Source organism: Anneissia japonica, unplaced genomic scaffold, assembly GCF_011630105.1.
Source record: "Anneissia japonica isolate Jap-2015-1 unplaced genomic scaffold, ASM1163010v1 scaffold287752_len1182401_cov188, whole genome shotgun sequence".
Classification (NCBI taxonomy): domain Eukaryota; kingdom Metazoa; phylum Echinodermata; class Crinoidea; order Comatulida; family Comatulidae; genus Anneissia; species Anneissia japonica.
The window spans coordinates 965,449-977,110 of NW_022687544.1; the positions used below are offsets into that span (position 1 = coordinate 965,449).

Consider the following 11,662-nt stretch of genomic DNA (forward strand, 5'->3'; position numbering starts at 1 on the left):
ATATAACATAAATCAAGGTAGCCGTTAACACTGTTAAATCATATATGAATCATCAAAGAAAGGTAAATACAGTGTTCGAATAAAGGACTTAATAAAGTTGTTGTTGGTTTAGTGGAATATCTCAACGTTTCGAATGAGTTGCTTCAATCGTCATCAGAAGAATAATAGTTGGTTGAGAATATCTCGACGTTTCGATTGAGTTGCTTCAATCGTCTTCAGGAGAATAATAGGCCTATTCTCTTAGGATATTCCATGCCAACAACAGTTCTTTTCAGAACTACGTGGTGTACCTCAAGCATTAAGATATATCATCATTATTACTGTATTTAAAAGCTGGGGAAATGTGGAAAGGGTGATTACGCCCCATTTCCCCCATTTTTTTAAATTTAAAAATCTGTCTCCGAGCCCAACTTGCTTAGTCGCAATCTTGAAAAAAAAAATGTTCAAACTTAATGTCTGGCAACTCCCTATTAAGTGCTACACACCAGCACTTTGTTATGCATTAAGTTTTATTAGAATTTTATTAATGTATTTGACTTTGTTAAGATTTTGTTTTGTATATTATGGATGCACCATTCGGAAACGAGCTAGTGCCACTGATTCAAAAGTGATTCCTAATAAATATACAAAATAAAGTCACATTATTTTGGCAAATAGTTGTGTACTTTCTGTCAACCTTCAGTCTAAATGTTTTTTCGAGAGATGCAAAGAGAAGTGAAAAAGGAGAAGATAGTGTTTTGGTTGTTATTTGCATGGAGCATGTAAATTAGTATTACTAAGAATTTGTGTACTTAGTAGAAGCAATGGATGATGATGAATATGAAGGTACTTTCTAATTTATTGTTATAGTATTCTGCAACCATTTTTGATGAGTTTTGTGTAGGCTAGGCCTAGGCTATTGATTGTTGTGTGGTGGTTAGCAACCGACAACAACCGTGTTCACACATAACGTAGGCTAGGCCTAGCCTATTCCCTAGTAACTAGAGATCTTTAGGTAGCTAGGCCTAACTAGTGGCTACACAGTCACCTAGGCCAGCCTAATCCTAGTATTTTTAGGCACTAGATAGCTAAGACTAATAATACTAGGACCGGAAAGGGGGGTCAAAATACGGCAATGACAAGTAAAATGAAAGTTTTGCGTCCGAAAAATGTTGAGAACATATGAGGCATTTTTTCATTTGAAGTGGATATATTTATGTCGCCGTAAACAAATCTGTAAACGATATATTTACGTTAAATAATAATGCATGCACAGTCATACTTTAATAAACTTGCATTTTCAGCACTCGATATTAGCGTGGCCTCCCAAGCTGCGGTGATTCCCCCAAGTTCACCACAGCACTAATTAATTTATTAAATTTTATTCTTTATTAAATGTAATTTAATTTTCTACAACAGCACAGTATGTAGTTTAATCACTAAATAAATTATTAAATCGTTGTGTTAACTTTTCAAATTAAAGTGATATTATGAGCTGGAAATGTTATGTTCATTTTACTCAATCATTTGTTGAATGAACACACTTGACCTAAATACAAGGCCTAGGCCTACGTGAGGTTTCCTTGCTAAAACTCAATCACCACGAAATTAAGACGATATTCTACTAGGCTTACCTGTATTGTTATACGATAGTCAATCATCACAAATTAAATAACATCTTAAAGTTTTCATTCAAACACATTTACCCACGTCGTCACTAACAAAAACAACATCGTTATAGTCTTTAGTCGGGTCGAGCAGAGCCCCGATCGATCGCGAAGAACATACAGGAAGACCACGTTTGGAGAGCACATGCTCCACTCTACAAAGTACTGTACGATAAAACAAGAAGTAAACAACGAATAATAATATGCATGTATTTTCTGTAAGATATTTAATCATTTACGAAAAAGTGAGACCAGGGAGATGTAAAAAATACATAAAATACATCTCCCAGGTAAGACAAAACAAATATTTTTTATGTTTTATTCAAACATATTTTCCCATGTAGACTGATCACTAACAAAACAACATTGGCATATTTTAGTTCTTATGATGGAATATTGATACTACGATCATCTGTGCATTACTTTGTCAGTTTATGCTACATGATAGACCATTGTGGATGTTTAATATATTAGTTTACTAATAATATATATGAAAGAAATACTATATGAGATCAAATATAAAAATTTACTAGTAGGCTTTTATGGACTGACCCATTTTATCGTTGCGCGAGTATGTGCGCTATGCATGTGAAAAAGTGTAACCTATTTATTTTAGTTCATTTTTGTAACATTATCCGCTGTACCTATCCGCTAGTCGTAAACTGTTTACAAAAATTCATTCAACCAATTCAGGCATTCCCCATGCGTTGATTTGCCGTTGATTCGTTCAATGGCTTTTTAAAGAGTATAAACCATTTGTTTTTACAAAAAAAATTGTTGTCATGTTAATGTATTTTAACATGACTGTAATAAACACGTCGACGTTCGAAGATTTGATTTTCGTGCACCATGGATTCATGGTACAGTACATTCATAAATTTAACTTGCCAAAAATGGGGCCTCAGCAAAAGGCCGATTCTTATTTGGATTCTAATTTTGGTTAACATACATTTAACGAGAATCGATAAATTTACTTGACCGATAATGCAAGTTTATTAAAGTATGACTGCGCATGCGTTGTTTCATTTACGTAAGTATATCGTTTACTGATTTGTTTACGGAGACGTAAATATATCCACTCCCTTTTTCATTATTCATATAAATGCTGTGCCAAAATATACAAGCTGAGGCATCAGCAATTTAACATTATTTCCAAAAAACATAATGCATGCAATCAGTCATAAATGTACACTAGAATAGGCCTATATATACTGTATTTTACTATACTATAAAACAGATCTTTTATTTAGGCCTAGGCTAAGTGTTATTATTAATAATTTGGCCTTTAGAAAAACTATTATCAAGAAGATAGAGCAGTTTGTGATAGTGGAACGTCCATGAGAGTAATTTTCCTCCCTCAGTTTGATTTAACCTGTAAATGACCTCGGCAGGGATTTACAATTATGGTGCAGTGTGCTGCCTTCGCGACGTGTGATTGGATAAGCCTAGATTGTTTTTCTGTTTGTATGACGTAGAAAGTCTGTTTTAATAAGATGATGTATTTTTTTTTCAAAATAATGAATTTTTACGAAAGAGTGAACATTTTTTTGTAAAGGCATGCAGACAGGGGACGCAAATCTACAACTTTCATTCATTGACGTAATAAAGCTCTAAGGCCAGAGGCTAAGTACAAAAACGGAAATGCTAATATACAGACCTGTCAAGTCTCATGCATCTCGCAGGAGTCTCACAAATTTTTACTTTGCCCTTATGGGAGGCCTATATATTCTCCCGCATGGCCTATATATTCCCACACATTCAAGAATGTCTTCAAATTATATTTTTTTAATGTGCTATTTTCTCAAAACAAGCATGCATGTACAAACACGACTATTAGCGCTAGTGATCCCGTAGCGATCGTCACATTGTTCGACACCGCCTCAGCAGAAACCGAAGAAAATTAAAAGGGATATCGAAGTGACACTTTGTATCAATGTATTCACTATATGGTGTATGCTATATCAACGCTTGACTGTATTTTCCTTAAGGTAAATTGTGACCTCGCACATAATTTTCAAAAAATGTCTAGGCACTGACCAAAACGGAAAAGATAATACTAGGCTGGGCCTAAATTGATACAATGGCAAAAAGAAGAATCATTATCGTCCGTATTGTTATTCTGACAATACGTAGGCCTATACCCAGGCTAAGGCATATTTTATTCATTAACATCGATTAATTACGATCAAGAGGAAACAGTCATTAGAAACTGTAGGTAGCGGTAGCTTTTACTATGAAGGAATGGGAATTCCGAACTAATCAATGCGCAAGCGCAGCTACCAAAGAACGTGTGTGAAATATGTAAAAAAACACAGATCATGTGCTTGGAAATGCTAGACAGCCAGTGAGCATGTGCACTGAGTAAGTGACGTTGTCGAGCCATGTTGAGCATGCCCAGTTACCAAAAAGACGTCTCAGGCTAACGCAATCGTGCATGGCTATGAAAATTGAAAATAATCGAAGGCCTAGAGTGCATCATATAATCGTTAGGGAGAATTGTAATTAAATTATTGCAAGCAACAGTTTATTTGGCTCTATCGTCGTACGTATGTATGCATTGACAATCCCATTAAAGATAACCACAGAAAGTGACGACACAACCTTGGCTAGGCCTCTCTGGGTAACTACTAACAGCCAAGTAGTAGGAGCAAGCCTAGGCTAGTCGCATTGACTTGAAAGGTACGGTGCTGTACGCTAAAGAAGGAAAGCGTACATATTCTCTTTGTGGTATGCATCCATTACTGACATTCCAAAATAAAATAGCTACACAGAAAGAGCAGTAGGCCTACGGTAGCTAGCTGGTGGGGGGTGGGGGTGGGGGCTAGCAAGTCTGTCTGAAGCCAAAGCAGAAAAATTGGCTATGATGGAGTTTATCTATAACTCGTCCAACCCAGCCAGCAAAATGATAAAAATAATAAAATAAATTTTTAAAATTTGAATGCAAATACTAGTAATAATAATATTATAATTAATAATAGTAATAACAACAATAATGGTAAGAACATAAGCTAAAGAGAGTCTGTATATGGTAGGCCTAGGCCTACATCAAATTGTATATTACACTTTCTACATTTCTAAAGTGGAGTACTAGTGTTTGGTATGTTTTTTTAAAAAATTATTTTAATCCTGTGACCGTAATTTAAATAACTTCCTGGCTATTGTTACACTAATCGTAAACCAATTCTACCTGTAGGCGATTATTTTTATTTTTTACGTGTCATATCATAAAACAAGTGCATTTAAGATTGTATAGGTCATTCTCAAGAATACAATTATTTATTAATTTTGAAAATACAAACCAGTCATAAGTTAAAAATGTTGCGGCATTTTTTATGGGAAATATTTCTTGTTTATCATAGTTTTTAAAATCCAGATAAATTATTGCAATTATTATGCTTAAAATAGATGCTTGCCTTCTAATCTCAGGGTCCTGGTGGATACAAACTGTCACTACAAGATTATATCTTAATGAAAAAAAAAAACTTCAACTCACTAAGCCTCATAAAAAGATTTACCTTGTAATATTCCATCCTGTAAGTGGTGAGTGTACTCTTTGTTGGATGGGAACGAAATAAACAAATTTTGCTTATTTTTCATTTTTCAGATCGGTATGTCACAACAGATGTTCAGCCTTGTGCAAGTTGTGGCAGAACATTTGTACCTGAGACATTGGTGAGTTGAGTACTGTACACTTAGTATGCTCAAGTTATTGGCCCATTCACATTGTAGTGCTCACACTTTATTGGTTTTCTTCCAGCCTTAAATATTTAGCTAATAAAATAGCACATTTACCAGATTTAATATATTATTTCTTTTTTATTGACCCATATTATATGTGAACAGCTCAGGCCTAAGTTGACTTTGCCTAACTCGAATAATTTCTAAGTTGATCTTATTTTACATGCTAAATTGTTGTGTTTTTGATTCAACTTATGCAAATTCAACTGTATTAGCGAAGTATTTATTACTGTATAATTCATTGGATATTTCATTGGAAGCTGTTTGAGAAAACAGCTTCCAAAGATTCCCAAATCAATAGTTTGTTATGAAGATTTATATTTAAAAAATAATTTTAACATACTTTTTAATTTATGAGTACTGATTTATATTTTGCAGAAATTTTCTTCAATATATTTTCTTTTATAAAATGTAAAAACCTGAAAATGTTAAAAATTCTGATTCTCAAACGTTTTGAGTGCTTTTGGGAATTATAAATTGCGCCAAATTGAGGGTTTTGCCAGAGCCGGTCACATATAACCAGGTCATACCTGAATTTTCATTTAAAAAAAATTATGTAGTATACATTAAAGACAGATTGTATGCCAAACAATTGGAAATTACTTCAAAAATTCAATTAGATTTAATAAAAAAATTCTTAAATTGATTATACGCCAATTTAAGAGTCTATGAAAAAAAAATATTGCAAAAGTGTTATTTAATGGTCCGTTAATTGACGGGGATGTTTTTTTCATATTCATATTTTTTAATACATTATGCGAGACTTTCTTGTATACCTTGTTCAGCGAACCCACCGCCTGTCATTAAAGTTTTTCTTTATTTTTATTACGCCCGTTGCTGCATTGAAATCGCCAAAAATAAGATATTTATTTCTTCATAATTAAATTTTATAGTATTTAATCATCCCATGACTAATCCAATAAAATACAATTTTTATTTTCTCCTCCATCTGGATGTTTTTGGAAAAACTATTTGCTAGATAAAGAAACAAAATTTTATTTTTATTTTTTTCTGTTCTCATTTGATGATCTTTAAAAAAATAAGTTTGTGAAAAAATAATCTTGCTTAAGTTAATAACTTACTCAAATTTACAAATTAAGTAATTCTAATATGGAATTGAATTTTTCTATTCTTTTAGCCCAGACGTGATAATATATACAGTACATCTTTAAATTATTATATTATACTTTCAGGTAAAACATGAACGAATATGTTTCAAATCAAACAGCAAGAAACGAAAGATATTTGACTCATCTAAACAAAGAGTTAGTGGACTTGAAGTAAAGCCAGTGAAACAAAAAGCAAATCAAAGCAAGTTGCCACTATCTGTAAGCTCAGTAAACCCATTCTTAGTATTTTTTTAAATGTCACATGACAATGTGAAAGTTCAAGGCATACTGAATAACAGCTGTTCTATGCATTTTTTTAAAGCATTTTATTACTTTTTATTACCATTCTTTTATGCTATATTGATGATTGCATAATTTTATATGAATAAGGAGTGATTTACACAATACAGTAGAAATTTAATACTGTAAAAAAATTTTGTTAATAACTATAACTCTGTAAAACATATATTATTTGTTTCTTTAAATTTCTTGAACTTGGACATAATCATGTGCACTTGAAATTACAAGATGCCTTTTTAATAAAGTAAATTGCATTTTGTTTTATTTTACTTTTTTATAATATAATAAAGAACATGCTTCATGATGAATGTTTGGAAATAGTGCTATATTGTAGCCAGCTCTAACTTATGTATGTTATAATGTGAAATACTGTATATGTATAAAAATAAATAAGCAAGTGAAATATACATTAAGCAGTCAGACAAAAAATAATGTATTTTAAAATATCAGGAACATCTTTTTAATATACAATTTCTGTTTACAAATTCATAAAGAAATCAAAAACCAATTGGAGAGCAAAACATGAAGAGTTCATATCCACGATGAGGGCAGCAAAAGATGTCACGAAAGCAATCAAGACTGGAGCAGATTTACCACCACCGCCAAAACCAACCATAAATCCAGGTAGAAATTAGCTAGCAAAATATTTGCCAAATAAAGATATATTTTAATCTGATACGACACTATAATAGTAGTCAATATGTATTTCAGTTAATGTGTGAAATATGATGAAATATGTCACCTAAATCTGAAGTTTAGATGTATGGAATCTGCGATATGAGTAAATCAGCCTCAAATTTTAAACTTAAGCCAGGTACTCACTGCGTCTAATGGTCGTCCGCCGATGCGATTCTACGAAGAATCTATGCGATTCTATGACGTACGTGCAGTGGATCATTTTTAGTAACAATCCTTTTAGACTGCCAATCAGTAGAAGGCGTGAAGCTCTCATTGTATGTAAACGTGTTAAGACCAAAACGTTATGATTGTGATCGATCTCATTGTGTTGTTTGGCCTCACCTCATATAATAATTATATGAGGTGAGGCCAAACAACACAAGAACAGTCAGCCAGCATGGAATTCAAACTAAATGATTGAGAGCCAAATCACCACCAATTATTCATGGGCGGATTTAGGGGGGAGGAGGTTTGAGATTATTGAATGGATACACAATTCCATAGAAAGGTTGATTCTATGTCATATCGCGCAATGCATAGCTACAAAGACAGTTTAAGCGCAGATGCCCCAGCATCGAAACCTTTGTGCAATCAATCACTCTCTATCGAGGTCAGCAGGTACAGTATGTGCTGTCAGACAACCCCATGAACAGTGACCACAGTACACTGATATGTGTGCACATCTCCATTGACGACACCCCTTCAGTAGACATACTCTTTTAATAAAGTACAATTTTTGTGTAGACAACATTTGACACTTTTGACGTGTAAGTTTTGCTTCCTTATTGTTTTCAAGTACAGTACCTGGTTTAATCATATTGTGTAATTTAAAAGATATACTGTATGAAATTGTATAATCCTGTTGTCTCTAATTGACATGAAACAAATTAGGCCTACCTAAACCTAGGGCCTAGGCCTATTTCCAGTGGTGGATTTGGGTGGGTGGGGGGTGGCACGTACGCCCCCATCCCCTCTATTTTTTTGCAAAGAAAAAATTACACCCACAGTGTTTAAGTCTTTCTTTCCTACTAAGTACACCCTAGGAGAGTGCTATTCATAAATCCACTTGGTTTAGAAATAGAACACTTGTAATTTACTCAATGTCAATATACAGTAGCAGACTTTTTTAACGGATTTTGGATATTAGTTTTCCTTTTTGCTGATTTTGTGATTTTATGTTCAATGTTGCTAAGAAACTTCATCATGTTTTCTAGAAGTGAAATTTCTCTTTTGAAATAGTGTATATTTATGAGCCTTTGCATGTTGTCAAAGATTATGTTGTGAGTAGATGAATTATTACTAATTTAATGACACATGTCATAGTTGCATATTGCAGGAACCCTGTATATTAAAATTTCTTTTAAAAGACATACACCTACTTTAAAAAAAATTTATTTGTTAAAACTACCATATGCTAGATAGTCAAAATCGACTCAATACAACCTCATATTCCTCAAATGTGCTGGGCTTCAATAGGGGGCTTCGCCCCCTTGGACCCCCACCAGGGGCTGTGCCCCTGGACCCCGCCGGGGGCCCTAAGCAGTGCCCCTAGCCCTTGGCCTAAGGCTGCTCGCTTCGCTCGCAGATTACACCCCCCTTTTTTCTGGCAGGCTGCATCCGCCCATGCCCTCGGTGCTTCGTACCTTGGCTGGTCGTCCATCTTTACTTTGGCGCCCCCCCCCCTTTTGCTAAATCCTGTATCCGCCCCTGTTATTGGTGGTGATTTGGCTCTCAATCATTTAGTTTGAATTCCATGCTGACTGTTCTTCTAAATATGCCACTAGGAGCGAGGGCTGGGGGGCGGGGATTCACATTGTCATTGTTCCCAGTAATTAAGGAAATATATAGAGCTTTGAGTTGTTTGGAAGGAACTATAAAATAAAATGCCAAAAGTTTTTAACTTGATATTGATTTTTAATTAATTTATTTAATACTTTAGATTATGTAGAGTGTCCAAGTTGCTCTCGTCGGTTCAATAACAATGCGGCTGAGAGACATATTCCATGGTGTAAAGAAAAACAGAAACGAATATCACACCCAGCTAAAAAGTCAGAAGGTTTTAAGATAAGAACTCAGGTAAGAGGCTTCTGATTCTGCTTCCTCTTGTTAATCCACCTGTTAAGATTTAGTTTGTCTCCGCACTCATTTTGTTAATTTATGCATGTTCTCATACAGTAGTATATATAATTCTGGTGCTGTGTTCAATCATCAACAAAAATGCACGGCAGGGCGAGTCGAATGGTCAAGTGGTTAATACAGGGGCTCGCAGCCTAGTCATAATATCGGCGCTGATTCAAACGGCTCGCTCACCTATGGCTTTGGAGGTGGAGCAAGTCTTCTTCTCGCATAAGGACTACTAACTGTAGGCCCAGTGTACACAATTGGCTCCTGTGCACAATAAAGAAACCAGTACATCTTTCAAGACGAGTAGGGGGTTACCCCGGTGTACTGGTCCATCTCACAGCCCCTGCCCTCATCCAGATGTTGAACAGGCATTGATAGGTATCTGCATAGAATTAGAATTGCAATTTATAAAATTTATTGGCTAAATGTAATGTAGTTAGATTTATATAGCACTTTATACCAAAGTGTCAAAGCGCTTGGCGAGTGGACCAGCCGGTATAGTATTAATTTGTTACTTCTTTCTGTCTTTCATCACAACTGAAGTACAAACCACCATTACCAGGGGTTAAGAAGGGATCGCCGAGTGGACCAAGAACAGGATTGGGAATGAAGGGATCTAAGTCATCCCATGAAGTTGCTTCTCTTTCGAACGGAATGGACAATATGCAAATGAGCAGAAAACCAGGTATGTTAATAATTTTTAAGATGCTTTTCCTGCCAATTTCATAGATAATTTGAGTTGTGTGGTGTAGGATTTAGGAGTATGGCACAAAATATATGCTATACTTTTATTTGTTATAATGTTGTAGTCTTATATGTGCTTCATCATTGGGTCAGTGAACTATTTAGACTAGAAAAAAAATCTGAAAAAAATGAGTTAGGGGGAGTGGAATGTTAGAAGCAATCCACATAGCCAGATATCCTAATTAATCCCTTCTGGTCACCCTAAGCCCTGTTGACACTTGATTTTACTCCTTGTATACAAATGGCGGCCATTTTATCTAAAATGTGCATAAAATTGAAACTAAATAAGCTACAGATATGATTTTGGTGTCTAAACTCATAATTTCTAGACAGGCAACAATCTAGACATATAAAAACTACTGTCACTCAAGCAAGAATGGAACATAATTAAAAAATAGGTGTTTATTTGTTTAAAAATAATCGCAAAATATACTTACTTAAAATGTACATAGAATAAGAACGAGTATACATAAGCTAGTTTTCTATGTAATCCAGATAGATTTTTGAGCAAAAATAGATTTATTGACTAATTTTATCATTTTTACTGCGCTGAATTCAAAAAAGTTAGGTGCCATTTTTTTCCCAAAGTCATCGGCCGCCATTTTGAATTTCAAGATGGCTGACGCACCACATAAAACATGGTCATGATTGGTGTCAATGGAACGAACCCCCCTCTGTGAAGAAACGTAACAAAATACTGTTGGTTCCTGGCTTACAAAACGCATTACCAACCGTTTCAAAGTGATTTTGGATGTAACATGCATTTGGCAGAAACACATGCGTGATCTTAAATTTGTCCATGCATGATGACGAATAATCACGAATTCAGGGAAAATATATTTAAAATTAGAAGAAATTAGTTTTATTAAAATTATAAAACAATCATGCAGTAACTTGAGTCATTAGAGAGCCTTCGTTATCGCGTTTGAGATTCAATTCTCCAAAAGCTTTGGCGGCGCGTGTGATCATCCATGAAGCTATCCAAATATAAAAACAAATTTCAACAAAGAAGTTTCTCTAATATGGGGGAAATTGTTTTTTTTTTGTTTTTTGTTCTTGTTTTCAAAATGTCTATCTACATTAACATTTTGATCTTTAATTGTGTATAGAAGATGAATGTGCATGTTTTTTTGTACGCAAGCTTGTCTTTGAGTCGGGTTAACTCACTATAATCTAAAAAAAATGATCTGCTATCAAAAAACTCCAAATATTAAGTTAGTTCTGGCTATATCTGCAAAAGCCTGGGAAGATTTTTAAATTTAGTAGACTCAAAATCGAGGTGGTTTGAGGCTTTACTTTACAGAATATAGCACTATTACGGTA

General features: G+C 34.4%; 1 protein-coding gene across 4 annotated transcripts in view; it reads left to right on the forward strand.

The window, feature by feature from the left end:
• The first annotated feature begins 683 nt into the window (after positions 1 to 683).
• Positions 684 to 11,662, forward strand: part of LOC117119938 (zinc finger C2HC domain-containing protein 1A-like) — a 19,537-nt gene continuing 8,558 nt past the window's right edge. For all 4 annotated transcript variants that reach the window (XM_033264920.1, XM_033264932.1, XM_033264926.1 and 1 more), the window contains exons 1-6: positions 684 to 825; positions 5,251 to 5,318; positions 6,578 to 6,712; positions 7,288 to 7,417; positions 9,411 to 9,547; positions 10,139 to 10,280. In XM_033264920.1, coding sequence (XP_033120811.1) covers positions 804 to 825; positions 5,251 to 5,318; positions 6,578 to 6,712; positions 7,288 to 7,417; positions 9,411 to 9,547; positions 10,139 to 10,280 — 634 coding nt within the window. In that variant the 5' untranslated portion in view covers positions 684 to 803. The remainder of the gene's footprint in view (positions 826 to 5,250; positions 5,319 to 6,577; positions 6,713 to 7,287; positions 7,418 to 9,410; positions 9,548 to 10,138; positions 10,281 to 11,662) is intronic.